Below are 15,231 nucleotides of genomic sequence, written 5' to 3'. Positions count from 1 at the left end.
GAGTCCATATGTCCAATACAAGTCTATAAATTCCTCTGCAGATTCACACAACACATGCAATGACGCCGAATGCAGGTAGATCACAGGCCAGTGGGTGGAAAGTCTTGTGGAACCAGTGGTGGTGTAAGTATTTCCGCACTCGCAGGGATCTTCTCTTGGCTCCTCCAGCTCCAGGGTTCTGGCTCCATGATCACTGCTCCATGTGGCTTCCCAACAGGAATGTGTAGCAGTGTGGGACTGGCTTCCAGTGAGCTCTTTATCTCCTTAGCACCTCCAAATGAGGTCATTAAGCAGAGACCTGATTGACAGGCTACACTCCACCCCTTCATTCTTAATAGTATCAGGTGGACACCAGATTATCTAACCATGTGTAGGCTTTATCCTGTTGAGGTCATGTTCACACTGTCTTTAACTTCCTCACGGGCCCCCAATCTTGGGTTGATACATCTTGCCCTTCCTTTATTTCTCAGGCTCCTCGGAGCTTGCATCTCTGAATTAAAGGCCATTGGACCATAAAAATATGTCTGTGAAATAAAAACATGTATGTGAAAATACTGATAAGTTTTCTGTACAAACGTCACTGGCGAAGAGATGGTCGTTTGGCTGCCCCTGGGCCCACAGCCCAAGCACTGCCTCCACTCAGAGCTCTGAGTGATCAGGATCAGAGTTGGACTCAGGAAGGTCCCTGTTGGAAGGATCCACTTCTGCTTGACTTGACTCTCCAGGTGGCTCGAAGGGCCGCAAGTTTGCATAAGTCACCTCCTGGGCCAGCTGCTCCAGGGGAGGGCGGCCCAGGGCCAGATTTCGAAGTGAGATGCAGGTCATCAAGAAACTGAAACAGAGGGGAAACCACGCATTTCGAGCTCCATGTCAACATGCAAACTGCAGCTACAGCCCTTAGGGGCACCAGGCCCTCCCTCCCACCGCTGCACATAGTGAGCCCACCCTCCCAGCTGGAAAGACACCCCATTTCTTTATGCGGTCTGGTAGAGGACTGTTTCCGGGTGGCAACAGCAAGCATTGTGGGCGACACTGACCTGCGTCGAAAGAGATAGAGCTTTCGCAGCAAGAAGCGGCCCAGGCGCTGGTGGAAGGGCGCCTTTCTCCTGCGCTCCATCTCCTGGAGCCTTCTCTGGCGTCTAAGAAAGGTCTGAACCAGAGGCGTTGGCTCCGGGCCCCCGGCTACTTCCCCCTCCAGCAGGGGCTGCAGCTCTGGAGGGAGCGGCCCTGTCTCTGCCAAGAAGATGGCAAACAGAGGACTCACTATAAAAATGTTCTCTCCCTTCTCACGCCCCTTCCACCGGCTCCACATCCATCCTCTCCAGGCGAGAGCCCCATTCCCGAGCGGACTCCGTGCGAGCAGGACTCACTGCTCCGGCTGCGTCCAGTCACTCACCACTGCCATTCTCCACCTTCTCCTTCAGGTCCTGCAGACGCGCCAAGTCTTGCTCCAGGCTGACTTCCGTGGTGTTGACGTAGATGTACATGTAGCAGGACGGCGTGGGCGACGTGGTGTACACTTTGTGGTACTGGCCTGCAGGCAACTGACACAGGGGAGAAAGGGAGCCCTTTCCTTCTGGATGCTCCCCAGATGCAAGCCAGCTTCTGGGCTCTACCCTGCTCTCCCTGGAAACTTCCTTCTCAGTGTATGTTGGAGGCTGAAGAAACCTGGCCTTTTGAGCCGCACGGCTGCTCTCAGCGCTACAGCAAAGCATTCAGAGCCTGTGATGAGAACGCGCTCATCGAAACGTCTTTGAAATGCGACTTCCTGGGGTAGCTGTGGCTCACCCTCCAGAAGCGGGGTCCAGCTAGGCCTGCTGCCTCCCTTCATCCCAGCGAGTACCTGCATCTGCTCTCCCTCCCGGAGCGACTGATTCTTCTGCTCTGCCACCAGCTCCACGGCCACCTCCCCCTGCAGCAGCTGGATGCTAGTGTTGCCCAGATCTTCGCTCACAAAGTTCTCCAGGTGCAGACCTGCCAGGGCACTCGTTGTGGGTGAACACATTCCCTGCCGTAAGAGTGCACTATATCCAACCCCCTCCCCCTCCCCCACCACAGGGTCCCTGGTCAAGGGAGCCAGGACACAGGCAGAAAAGCTCCTCACGCCCCTCCCTACCAGGGAAGTCTGCGATGAAGACCACCTCAGTGTGGTTGTCCAGGCTGCTCTTGATCTCCTGCAGCTTGCTCCTCCAGGGAGACAGGTCCATCAGGAGTGGCTGCAGCCATGGTGTGCGCCGGAACGGAGACCAGGCGGCCTGCACCACGTCTATCCGAGGGTCAAAAATCCTGAGGGGAATACAAACACACACACTTTCTAAGAAGGCCACCATTACCCACCCTCCGGGAGGGACTTCCAGCTTTGCGCCTTCATCACTATTTGCAGAGAAAGAGATAGCTTTATGTCAGCCTGTCATCGCCATCTTGGCGGGGAGGGGTAGAGAAAGATTTTGAGGCACTGGGAGGAATGGGGTTAGTGGCTACTGAGAAGGCATCCTGTAACCCTTTCTGAAACAATGAGTCTGTGAACTCTTCTTCTGCGGGATGGTGCCCCCTGCTGGAAACAATCAGCCATGCCCCCAACCAGGTCCACAGGGACATGCACCAGAGGGACAGCCTGGCAAGCAAGACAGGAAAGGCTCCTCCCCCTGCTCTGCTCCCATGGCCCACCTCTGCTGGAAGCGCTCATTGATGGAGACCCAAATATCAAAGTAGATCTGGGGCTCAGTGACATTGTACTTGGGAAGCAGCTGGCTCAGGCAAGTGGCATATTGCTTCAGCATGTCTGCGTGGTCCTTCCAGCGCCGGCTCTGGGTGAACACCTGCCCCAAACCACACATTAGTCCCCTCTCGTGGTTCTCCACCTCGCGGACAGGGCATGGGGCTCCCAGAAGGAAATGGAATATGCCTTAGCAACGAACTTTCCATTGCTGAGCTAGTGGTACTTAACTTCTCTCTTCTTAAAAAAAAATATCGTGATAAGATAGCTATTCCATCATAGTGGGCATTTGCCACTATGCCAAATTTTTCATCGCCCACCCCCACCTCCCAGGCACCCATAACAAAAACACTACACTTCTTAATCAGGCACTCCCAGTTCCTCCCACTGGCAACCTCTAAGGTGGGCCTATTCCAGGTCGAGCATGTAAGTGGAATGGTACAGTATTTGCCCTTCTGCGTCTGACTTATCTCCCTCGGCAGTGTTTCAGGGTTCACGGGTTGTAGCATGTGTGGGAAGCTCATTCCTCTGCTGGAGGATCCTATACCATGATGGGACCCTGTCCCCAAAGTGCGTTCTGTGTGCGTAGTGAGGCCCCCATAGCTCCCTTCTCCCTCGTGGCTATCAGCGATGCTGCTGCTATGGCCAGTCCCGAGTCTAGACGGCAGAATGGCACAAGTTCAAGGAGAGCGGCCTTGACCTATCCTAACCCACAACACAACAGGAATGTCCACCGCCCAGCTGCTGGGAACGAGCCAGAAAGGGGCCACATGTTTTCCTGGACGGAGCCTGTGGGTGGGAGGCAGACCCACGCTCCAGGGGGCTCTGAAGGCCCGGGAGTGTCAAGAGCAGCCATCTCACCCCAGGGTTCAGGTAGCCCAGCTCGCCAGTGCGGCCGTCGCGGTAGGTGATCTTCACGTGCTGGTGGGAGCGGGAATGCACCATCATGTCCCAGGAATAGCCGTAGAGCCCATTGGTCCAGTTGTTGTAGCCCTGGGAAGGCCGGGCAGAGGGGAATTGGCTCACACACCATGATTCTCACACTACCAGCGCATCTGCCTAGAGCAGGCTGCAGGAGCAGCCCATTCTCGGCCCGTGCGGGCCCCGGCCCAGCCCTGCGGCCCCACCTGGGTGAGAAAGTGGCTGTAGGGCAGGAAGAGCTGCTCCAGCAGGTAGAGCACGGTGAAGGCCGCCCCCAGCTGATGGCGCAGCCCGGGCTTCCGGCCACTCCCGGCCCAGCTCCTCGTGGACAGGCAGGAAGCACTGGGCTGAGGGGCGGCCTGCAGGGGCAGCAGGTCCTGCAGCCTTTTGGGACAGTGAGACACCAGCTTCCGGGGCCACGCCGGGGAGCAGAAGAGAGGGCTGCTGGCCAGCATGACGTAGGGAAACATCCCTAGGAAGGCAGAGGAGCACGCCCTTCTGAGCTCCCTTCGCTGGAACCAGGGTCACGCCTCTCACCCCTGGCTCTCAGGGAGCCTCGGCCAGGAGTCCCACTTACAACGAAAGGGCATCACTCAGATCCTCGCACTGTCCAGAGATTCCCTACACAGCACAGGGAAGCAGCAGCCCATCCTCTGAGCCCGATTCAATCGTGTGTCACGTGATGACACTAGGCTGCATTCAGCTCCCACTCCAGCCCACCGCCCTTCCCAAGTGGGGCCTCTGGTCGGTCCCTGGCTGCCGAGCTGCGGCTCCTGTCTGCCACCTGGCTGCAGGGACTGACCGATGCTGAAGAGCTGGGAGTTCATGCAGTGGAAGTAGGACACGAAGAGAAGGCCCACGGGCCGGGAGGCATCGAAGAAGAGCAGGAAGCCGGCGGAGAGGTCGAGCAGCAGTCCACACCAGTGCACCACCAGCAGGCTGGTCATCTCCTCGGACAGCACCAGTCTGTAGACCCCAGAGGCAAGGGTCACCCCGGCCACCTTGGCACGCACAGCCCATTCCCGGCCAGTCACACTTCTGCTACCCCTGTCCTCCACACCCCGTGTGCGGGGAGGAACAAAACGGCCTCAGGTATGGAATCCCCCGTACACTCTCCCAGCCCGTATCATTTCCGGACACTCAGGGGCCGTGTGTTCCCAGTATGCCTTGCCCAGTAAGTAGGACAGGTCTTTCAGGGAAAAATTCGGACTGAGATACGTCTGTGTGCAGAAGACTTCCTCACGGAGATGTTAAGTGAGGGCCAACTCGGTATAAAAGGTGAACATATTATCGAGGAACTGGGGCCTAAGAGGAAAAAGACCAAGGTCACACCCAGGAAAGCAGCAGCAAAGAGGGCCGAGAGCTCTCGGGGAGGAGAGGCGAGCGTCCGGCAGCAGCCTGAGTGCTCAGCTTCCTGTCTGAGAACCCTGGCAGGAGGCTTCAGTGGCCAGCACCCTGGGCAACTGCTGGGCCCTGACTGGGCACCACTCACATCGTATGGCTCTTTCTGCTCCCCTGCTTCGTGCCGAGATCGAGAGTCTCCAGTGGCAGCCAGGCCTCTGCCCCCCACCCTGCCTTCTGCACAGTGGCGAGGAGAGGAGCAGACACAGGAGGGCAGGACTAGCTGCCGCGGTGGCAGACCCACGTAGGACGGGTCACCCGCCCCAGACCTGTGCCTCGGTGAGCCTCTCTCCTGCGCACCACTCACTTGAAGGGACTGAAGAGCCAGTGCCGGGACAGGCGATCCATGGAATAGCCCTCCACCCAGTCTGCATCCAGCTTCTTCACGCCCGCAACGAAGTACACAATGAAGACCTGCACACGCGGAAGACACAAGCACCGCTCCAGAGGGCAGACGGGCCCTTGTTGTCTGCAGGTAGCCAGGGTCAGCGGGAGCTCTCAGTCCAGGGCCCACGGGAGAGGAGACACAGTCACTGCAGAGTCTCCCACTCAACAAGCACTGACAGATGGACAGCCTGCAAACGCTTGGCCCGGACCAGGCATCGGGAGCTCCTGTCTCCCAGGAGGGCCCTCACTGATCAGAGACAGCTGGACCCTTTCCCAGATGAGGGGAGAGACTCAGCGAGGAAGCCTAGCTTCCTAGCAGAAAAGAGAAGACCCCAGGAGGCCGAGAACATGCAGTCTGGCGGTGTGAAGGCCAGGCGGGCTTTACCTCCTCATACAACTCCGTACCTGGCCACGCAGCACTGTGTAGTTCCAGAGGGGCACCTGGGCATTCCTCTTCCGGGCACTCAGCAGGCCGTCCACAGACCTACACCGAGGGAAGCAAGAGCAGGCAGATGGGACAGCTGTATTTCCACCTGTCCTTTGAAAGGAGGTCACTGTCCATGCCAGGAACAGCTCCCTGGTCCTCCCTGCCGCTCTGGCTACTTTGAGGCCTTTAGGTGCCACGATCAAATCCTATCAGTCATGATGGTAAGCTGTGAGATGTGACCAGAAAAAGTCCTACTAGGGTTTTCACCAGTCGACTAGCCACTGAGCGTGTCCTAACAAGTCCAACCAGGAAAAAGACTATTTTAGAAGATGAGGGAAGAAGTGAACAAATTTAAGTATTTGAAAAGCTAATGGTGTGCATGAAAATACAGACTGCACATTAATATTAATTTTCAATTCCAAACACTCGACAGCATAATAATGTGAGGCACACATGACCCTGCGCAGACCTGGACGCCAGGATCTGGTGTCTGAGGGCCCTGCTAACACCTTTTCCTGGAAGAAACTGCTAAGCCCAGGCCATGCAGACCAGGTGTGTTCTGGGGAGGCAGAAACAAAGTCACTTTCCAAGACCATGGGTGAGCAGAGAAGCTGGGCGAGGGGCAGCTTATGCTAGCAGTGAAGAGTCCTAGACTTTACCTGTGAATAAGGTCTTCAAGTTAGAAGGACAATACTGGACCTTAGAGTTAGGGAGACGCAGCTTCTCCTGCCTGCCCGACGGGCATGGCCCCTTAGGCAATCCTTCACTTCTCTAGTTTCTTCATTTACAGAATGGGAAGAACTCTGTAGACCTCGCGCGGTTGCAGTAAGGGGAGAAAGGAGAGTGCCCAGCACGTGGAACGTGCTCAGCGCCAAACAGGCATTTTTAATTGTTTAAGGGGAACTTTTCAGGCTGCTCTGTCAAAACCAGGGCTTCAAACCAGGTCACTGTAGTTGGATCCCAAGCTGAGAAATTGCGTTCCCATTCCCGGCCTACTGAATCAGAAAGGGCAGTTTAACATTTTTGGATCCCTGGGAGATGCGCTTAGATTTTGTTAAAGTGTAGATTCCGTTTTAGTGTTTCAGAACTGGAAAAGCGAAGTCCCAGCAGGAGGGTCGGTCTGGACTTGGATGCCCTGGCCAAAACCGTCCCTTAGTTCTCTACTACAGGCCTGGCCACTCTGTATGAGTTTGAAGGTTCCCAAACGGGGTACTTGTGTGAGTGTATTATGGGGCTGTGTTTGCAAGGTCAGCATTTTGAAACTACCAGCGACTCGGCAGGAGAAGGACGAGGATTTCTATTCCCATAAAGAGTTAGTCTCGAAAACACACAGCAGCAGTTATACCCTGTCCTATAGGGTCACTATGAGTTGGCGGTGAGCATTGTTCTGGCAGGAGCCCTGGGGCCCAGTAGTCACTCAAACTGCTGCCAAGAGAACCCACCAGGAGCTCCAGAGAAAGATGAGGCAGCTTGCTTCGGTAAAGACTGAAGCCCTATGGGGCAGATGGACTCTGTCCGGTAGCATTAATAGGGGTGAGAATTAAGTCAAAGGCAATGGGTTTGGATTTGTTGTGGGTAGGGAGAGGTAGTAAAAGGCAACACCCACTAAAGACACAATTCAGTGACAAGGTCAGTGTCTGACAAGGTTTCTCCTGGATCCACAGGACATTTCGTATTCGCTTCCGTTGTTGTTTCCAGTTATTCCCCATCCTGTCTCATGTTTGCTTTTCAGCCAACAGTGGGAAGGGACCCTTAAAGATCAGCAGACCTGCCAGTCTGTCTCCAAATCTCCTCCCCTTTGGGATGGTCCTCCAGTCAAGAGAGGGAGGGACACTTTTCCCAGGGCAGCAGGCTATGGAGCTGGTGGACACTCTCCCTCTCCCCAAGCCCTGCCTCAGAGAAACTTCCAGTCTGGGTTCTACCTCCACCCCACTGGGCTCGTACAGAGAAGTTCCGCTCCCTGTTCAATATGGCTGCCCTGGAAGGCTCTGAAACAGCTGCCTGGCTTTAGTCTACACCTCTTACTCTACGAGGTGCCAGGGCAGGAAAGGCAGATCAAATCAAAGCACCCGGGGAGAGGCAGAAAAAGGGAAGGGGTGGGAATGGCACCATTTCGGTGTTTGCCATTTCAAGTGTCTCAACCTTGTCCCCTCCCGCCTGCCAAACACAGCCAAATATAAGTGTGGCTGGAAACACAGCTACAGCTAAGAGCAGCAATGACTGGCTTGGCTTCCACCAAGCAAAGCATCAGTGAAAATATGCTTGTTGGGAAAACTCAAGGGCCTTGCTAGGTCCTTCTCTCTGGTAACCATTTTGACCTGGCCACCCCTCCCTGCTGTCCCCCAAGACACATACCAGTAGCGGTTGGCATCCATGAACGTCAGCTGAAAGGCCAGCAAACCATACAGATAGGAGTGGTTGTTCCACGACGTCTTGTCCAGGAGAAACACATACCAGTAAGGCAGCAGGAACAGCACACAGCTTATCCGGTAGCACAGGCCCAGCATCATGCCCAGGGCCCCTGAGATTTGGGAGGGAAAGGATCAAGAGGTCAAGGGGTCACCCCAGGCCCAGGTTCCCTGGAACATGCTGTGGGCAGAATTTTAAAAAGCCACCAGGTGTCCTATAACCCACTAAAGTGGAAAGAAAATTAAATCCTATTTTAAGAAGAGTTAAGGGGTCGCACACAGATGGCACATCGCATTGTGAGTCCCAGAAGACAACGCTACCTAAGGAAGCCAAAGCCTGCGTCAGTCACCAGCACACTCTGTAGCCCTATGGGGCAGGCAGACCAGTCAGGAAGCCCTTCTCCCCGACGTCCCCTCACCCAGAAACATGACGGTGTAGACCAGATACATCCAGTCAAGTGGCAGCGGGCGCAGGGCATCCAGCAAGGGGAAGCGGCACACCTCCAGCCCGTCCAGGTACCTGCGGTCCAGGGAGCTGAGCCCTCGCTCCTGGGGAATGTCCAGCACCATCAACAGCCCTGAGAAAGCAGGGAGAAGGGGCCCATTAGGCGTTGGCTAGGGAAGCAGGGGTGCAGGAGGGAGTTTTTCTAACCCTGGATCTGCCGTTTACTCATCTAGTCAACGATGATGGCCGGATGCCTGCCCCCCAAGAGGCACTGTGCCGGCAGTATGATCTCCGACACTTACTATGTCCACTCAGCCAACTGCCCATTTGTGGAAGGGGATCCTAATACCTCATGGGGGTACAGTAAGAACTAAACCAGAGAAATCATGACAGAATGCTATCCACACTATTAGGCTTCAACAGTTACCACTGGGCTTCAAGTGTCCATGGAAAAATTCCATTATCTTTCATTCCATTTTTCCATTAACTTTCTCAGGGCCCCTTGCCGATTTGGAAATGTAGTTCTACTAGGCTACAGAAAGGACTCTTGGGTGCTTCTTAGCCTGTTTTGCTTCCTGTGCACTTCGATGGGAGAAAGACCAGGGTCGGGTGGGGGGAGGCTGTCCACTACCGTAACTAGTTAGTCTCAGAAACTCACAGGGGCAGTTCTACCTGTCCTATAGGGTCACTATGAGTCAGCATCGACTCCGTGGCAGTGAAGTGTACTTTGAAACTCTACTATTTGGACAACACACTGGGATTCAAAAAAAAGCTACTCAGGTCAGGAAGCTAGTTCCAGTTAAGGATTTCTCAATCTCAGAACTATTCACATTTAAGACCACATAACTCTTTGATAAGCGGTCTTGGTGATGCACTGGTGAAGTGCTTAGCTGCTAGCTGAAAGGTCAGCAGTATGACCCCACCAGCAACTCCTTGAGAGAAAAAGAGCTGATGGTATGCCCTCATAAAGATTTACAGCTTAGGAAACCCTATGGGGCAGTTCTACTCTTCCTATATGGCTGTTAGGCGTCAACACTCAATGGTCATGAGTAATTCTTAGTCAGAAGAGGTCATCCTTTGTATCATGGGACATCTAGCCCCACCCCTAGCCCTCCACAGATGCCACCAAGTCCCTCTCCCTCATTTTAGTTAACAACTAAAAATGTCTCCAGACAATGCCAAAGGCCCCCTAAAAACAATGTGCACCCAGTTGAAAACTACTGGAGTAATGTGAGTCCTATCTCAGCACATTGTAGCTCATTGCAAGCACACACACCTAAGAGTTAGGAAGGTCTGAATTAGGGAGCCACAGCCAAATGTCTGGCCCCTGTCACCGCGGTCCAGTTTCTCTAAAGTGCTTACTTACCAGTTACTGAGCACTTTCGTGCCCCCAGCAAACTGGGACCCTGTTCTTCCTCCACCTTTCCTACAGCTTCAGAGCAAGGCCTTTCTGCCCATCACACCCTACCAGGATGAGACAAGGCTGATTTTGACCTTTTGCATTCTATTGGTATCTTCAGCTTTGAGAAGGGAGGTAAATACACGAAGTAACCAAGAAATAGACATGAAACTACTGTCCGTTGCCCTCCCCCAAATGAACCAGCCCCTCCCGGGAACTGGACTCACCAAAGAGAAAACGGAAGACTGCCAGGTTTGCAGGATCCGTGGGTCGATTCAGCAGAGTCACCAGCCTCGGCCAGCTGGACAAATCTGTCCACTCAAAACCCAAGAGTTTCCCCATTCGGCGGCCCTGCCCAGACTCTGCGGTCTGTCCAGCCTGGTCTTTCTGTACTTTACCTGCAACCAACAAATGGGGGTAATGTTGCTCTCGGATCCGTCACCAATAAGTGATGTGTGTGTGTGTGTGTCTTGAGAAAGATGCTTACAAATCACAAAAACCATGGCCCCACTAGCCCCAAGGCTTCTGCCACCTGCGTTCTCCCACTGACCACAAGCTCTCACAAAAGCCTCTCTGCAGTGCGTTCTCTCCCCAAAGCCCCTCTCACATTACAGTCCCCAATTTAAAGCGCCCCAGAGGACGATCTCCGTTTACAAGCGGAGGGCACTGTCACCAGGGCCCAAAAGGCGGTCTTGCCGACCTCGCCCCCTGAGACCAGTGTCCCTCTGTCCACCACGAACAGACCTGAGCCGGGCGAGGCTCGCGCAGCGCGGGCGGACACGGCCATGGCCCGCGGGGACAGGTCGGCGTCGGCGTCCGAGCAGCAGGCAGCACCAGGCTCACTCCCACGGGCCCCGCCTCCCAGACACGTCAGCACGCGCGCGGCGGGCCGAAAAGCGCCACGCTGTCGTGAAGCGCTCACGTTGCGGCTCCGGGCCCCTTGCTGCACGGCGGCGCGAGGGGTCGAGGGGCGGGGCGGCGTGGGGGCGTGGTCGGGCGTCCTCTTACCCGGTGACCAATGACGGCGGAGGCACGGAAACGCTCCCGGTGCGGCCTGTCGCTCAGCGCAGCGCGCATCTTGTCCAAGGTGCACACCTGCATCCTTTCGCCACTAGAGGACCCCGAAGCGTTGTTTCCTACTTCTTGGGGCCCCTCCCGGCCCTCATTACGCCGTTCGCGGCGGTAGGAACCTTGGGATCCCTCCCCCTAATGTTAGCGGTCAAATAGACTTTACCCAGAGGTGTGGGAGGGCGCGTTGTGGACGTGCCCGGAAAGGACACCAGAGCGCGAATCTCTCCTCTCCTTTCCTGGACCCCCAAAGCCCCGGGGTTTGGAAGCAGCAGGGGAAGCAGGGACCGGCACTGCGTGTGCGAGGGAAGAGTGGGAAAGCTCCGAGCCGAGAAACCCAAGCTCTCTGTCCTGCCGTTGACCGCTCAGAGCGACCCCTGGCCCAGGAGGACTCCACAGCGTTGGCCACGGCTTTGCGCACTTAGGGAAGGAGACTGCTCATCTTGGTTACTTCAAACTGCCTTTGACTTAGCCGCCCACCGCTTAATCCACAGCACCCCCAACACGCCTCGGTGGTTCTTCGCATGGGATTGGTCAGGAGGAAAGGAGGGAAGAAAGCTGAGCACCGGTTCTGAAACGCTGATACTATGACCACTTTAGGTCGTTAGAAACGAACAAACCCAACACTGCCATCCAGTTAATGCGACTCAGCCGTCTGGGTGTGGAAACTTGCTGTTCAGGGAGCAGAAAGCCCACCTTTCTTCCTATGGCGGCTTGTGGGGGCATAAGGGTTATGCTACCTGCGAGGTTAGCAGTTTGAAACCACCAGCAGACCCGCCGCCTTTAAATCTACTTTGACTCCAGACAACCTTATGAACATGACAATGAAATGTTACCATCACTGTGGGGGCTATTGTGCCACTCTGTCTCCCCTCCCCTTGCTGACCCTCTCTTTCATGTATGATATCCTCCTCTGATTGATCCCTGCTAGTCACATGTCCAAAGCAAGCACATAGGAGAAAATTCTAATCCACAAAGTCTTCCTTTTCTTTTTCAACAGTTTTATTGGTATATGAATCACACACATTTAAATCAACCATCTTAAGAAGGATTGTACAATCAATCCATTTTAGAACATTTACTTATTTCTTGTACTCGTTGTTAGTTCCCCAAACCTTCCTTGCCAAAACCCTAAGAAATCCAGTAACTACCGCTGTAGATTTACCTCTCCTGGATGTCGTATACAGAAAGACATGCACGGTGTGTGTGTGAATAAAAACAAAAGTAACAACAATAAGTATAACAACAGAAAAACCGCAGTAGAAAAGAACCAGAAAATATTAAAAACTAGAACAAATTTAAAATGGTCAAAGTGAGATCAAATGATAAGGGCTAAATTTTAATTAACACTTTAATCCCAAAGTCTTAATCCAGAAAGTATATTTTGCCCTTCACTTAAAAGAATTGAGACAACTTTAAAATGAGTCAAAAGGGAGGTCCAATAAGTGTTACATTTTAACCTAAGTCCATCTGCCACAGTCAACTTTACTGTGCTCTGATGACAAGGCTAGTCACATTCCCTTGATTATGGACACAGAGAATTCACTGGACGCTGTCTGTGTGTGGACCCTGGAAATGGATTTGGGGTTTCCGCTGTCTTCCATAACCTTCTGCAAACTAGGTGTTCTCAATTTAACTTCTGATGCCATTCCCCGCTTCAGATCCAGATTTCGTTATTTACAACCCTTGGATTACACGGACTGGCGTCTTCTTCCATGTGGACTTAGTTGACGCCTCGTTTAGACAGCTGTTTGTTCAAAGACAGCTTTTAAGACCCCAAGCAGGGCCATGTTATAAGAACTAATTGTACTTGGATTGGGCCTATAATAAGTGTGATCCCAAAATCTATTCATATATCTATGATTAATGTATGTCTCTTGTTCACTTTGGAAACATCATTATCATTTTATGTTAGAGAACATTATCAATCATCCCCCTGGAGCATAAGGTAATTCTACTGACTTAATCCAGTGTCATTAATTTGGTCAATGGTATAGAGTTTAAAACACTGTTGAGAAAAGGGAATTATACAAGTATAGGGTGGCAACCTCAATGAAATGAATTGCTAACTTGTACAGAAAAACTCTTTACACAAAAAATGAGGGTGGCTTATACATCCACAAGATTTTCATTGACCTGAGAAGCAACAAACCTACATGGAAGAAGCACACCAGCCTGTGTGATCATGAGGTGTTGATGGGATCAGGTATCAGGCATCAGAGACCCAGAACTGAAAAATATCAATGTGAATGAAGGGAAGGGTGGAGTGGAGACCCAAAGTCAATCTGTAGACAATTGGACATCCCCTTACAGAAGGGTCACGAGGAAGAGACGAGCCAGTCAGGGTGCAGTATAGCACTGATGAAACACACAACTTTCCTCTAGTTCTTTAATGCTTCTTCCCCCCCAACTATCATGACCCCAATTCTGCCTTACAAATCTGGCTAAACCAGAGCATGTACATGGAAGCTGGAAACACAGACAATCCAGGACAGATAAACCCCTCAGAACCAATAATTACAGTAACAATTCCAGGAGGATAAGGGGAAGGCGTGGGGGAGAAAGCAGAAACCAATCACAATGATCTACATATAACCCTCTCCCAGGGGGACGGACAACAGAAAAGTGGGTGAAGGGAGACAGTGGTCAGTGTAAGACATGAAAAAAAATAATTTATAACTTATCAAGAGTTCATGAGGGTGGAGAAGGTGGGAAAATGTGCTGATACTAAGGGCTCAGAAAGAAAATGTTTTGAAAATGGCAACTGTGTTAGTCTGGGTGGACAAGAGAAACAAAATTTATAGACATGTGTATAAAAAGAACTTTATCTAAAGAGTAATTCTACATTAAGAAAATATCCCAACCTAGTCCAGACCAAGTCCATAAATCCAACATTAGCCTATACGTCCGATACCAATCTATAAAGTCCTCTTCCAACTCATGAAACGCATGCAATGATGCTGAATGCAGGAAGATCACAGGCCAGTGGGTGGGAAGTCTTGTGGCTCCAGTGGCATTGTAAGCATCTCCGCGCTGGCAGGGGTCTCCACGTGGCTTCTCCAGTCCCGAGGTTTTGGCTCTATCAGCCTGTCTCCATGTGGCTTGTCAACAAGAACGTCTCGCAGGGACTGGGCTGAGAGAGAGTATCTCCCGCCTTCAAGGAAGACTGAATGAGTTCCCAGAATCCTCAAGAGAAAGCCATGCCCACACAGAGGCCTCATTGGCTATCCCTGATTGACAGGATAGACTCCATCCCTTCACTCCTAATCCTCTCAAATTGACAAACAATTATAGAACTACCAAAGCGGCATATGTACAAATGTGCTTGACACAATAGATGTATGTATGGATTATGATAAGAGCAGTACAAGTCCCCAATAATATGATTTTTAAAAAAGATTTCCATTGACTGTTGTTCAGAAGGTCTTTCCTCCTACTTTGTCTTAGTCTGAAAGCTCTGCTGAAACCTGTCCACCACGGTGACACTGCTGGTATTTGAAATCTCGTGGCACAGCTTCCAGCATCACAGCAAAATGCAAGCTACAAGGATGACAAACTAAGAGATAGGTGGGTTGCACTATAGGTTATACAGCAATGAGAGGGGTGGTCTAGGGACATACACACAATAGGAAGAGGAGGGATTGGAGTATACATGTGACAAAATGGGCAGATCCTAGATTTCAGATGGCAGTTTAACTTTGACCTGTTCCCTGGGTCTCCATAGGAACCATTATCAGTAGGGTGTAAACTCCTCCTACTGGAGCCTGTCCATTGTCCCCAGCAGCAGGGAATAGGCCCACCCCTATGCTGTGGGGAGACAGCAGTCTGGCAGCAGGGAGGATGTTTGTGAGCTGACCGTGGCCCACAGGCTAGGAAAGAGGGTTGAAAGGGAAGATATGACAAAATAATAATTTATAAATCATCAAGGGTTCATGAGGGAGGGGGGAACGGAGAGGGAGGGGGAAAAATGAGGACCTGATGCCAGGGGCTTGCGTGGAGAGCAAATGTTTTTGTTTTTTTTTAGGAGAAATAAATGTTCTTTATTGTGTCTATTCTTTT

At 52.5% G+C, this 15,231-nt stretch overlaps 1 protein-coding gene across 3 annotated transcripts; it reads right to left on the bottom strand.

Annotated features, from left to right (window-relative positions):
• Positions 1-286: 286 nt before the first annotated feature.
• On the bottom strand, positions 287-10,933 carry GGCX (gamma-glutamyl carboxylase). Of its 3 annotated transcripts, XM_004713875.2 has the most exons (15): positions 10,849-10,933; positions 10,332-10,502; positions 8,680-8,838; positions 8,208-8,373; positions 5,831-5,909; positions 5,346-5,452; positions 4,440-4,603; positions 3,844-4,109; positions 3,578-3,709; positions 2,668-2,819; positions 2,117-2,286; positions 1,844-1,974; positions 1,397-1,544; positions 1,038-1,233; positions 287-832 (listed from the first exon to the last, which is right to left on the bottom strand). In XM_004713875.2, the coding sequence occupies exons 1-15, from the start codon at positions 10,889-10,891 to the stop codon at positions 640-642; spliced, it is 2,277 nt and encodes a 758-aa protein (XP_004713932.1). In that variant the 5' UTR covers positions 10,892-10,933; the 3' UTR covers positions 287-639. The 3 variants fall into 3 exon arrangements, with proteins under 3 accessions (XP_004713932.1, XP_045139881.1, XP_045139882.1); XM_045283946.1 differs by lacking the exon at positions 1,844-1,974 and having other exon boundaries at positions 2,142-2,286; XM_045283947.1 differs by lacking the exons at positions 287-832; positions 1,038-1,233; positions 1,397-1,544; positions 1,844-1,974; positions 2,668-2,819 and having other exon boundaries at positions 2,206-2,286.
• Positions 10,934-15,231: the final 4,298 nt, after the last annotated feature.

The sequence above is a fragment of the Echinops telfairi genome, unplaced genomic scaffold (genome assembly GCF_000313985.2).
Source record: "Echinops telfairi isolate 266 unplaced genomic scaffold, ASM31398v2 ScPeMD7_7467;HRSCAF=8505_1, whole genome shotgun sequence".
In the NCBI taxonomy this organism is placed as follows: Eukaryota; Metazoa; Chordata; class Mammalia; order Afrosoricida; family Tenrecidae; genus Echinops; species Echinops telfairi.
This window is presented reverse-complemented; position numbering and strand designations above follow the sequence as displayed.

What these genes read in the sequence shown, in the direction of transcription:
- GGCX (XM_004713875.2), bottom strand. Translation starts at nt 10,891, where the DNA reads ATGGCCGTGTCCGCCCGCGCTGCGCGAGCCTCGCCCGGCTCAG. An exon ending in GCGAGCCTCGCCCGGCTCAG is followed by an intron (nt 10,503 to 10,848) that starts GTCTGTTCGTGG and finishes TGTTGGTTGCAG; the next exon opens with GTAAAGTACAGAAAGACCAG. An exon ending in CTTCATCGCAGACTTCCCTG is followed by an intron (nt 1,975 to 2,116) that starts GTAGGGAGGGGC and finishes GTGCCCTGGCAG; the next exon opens with GTCTGCACCTGGAGAACTTT.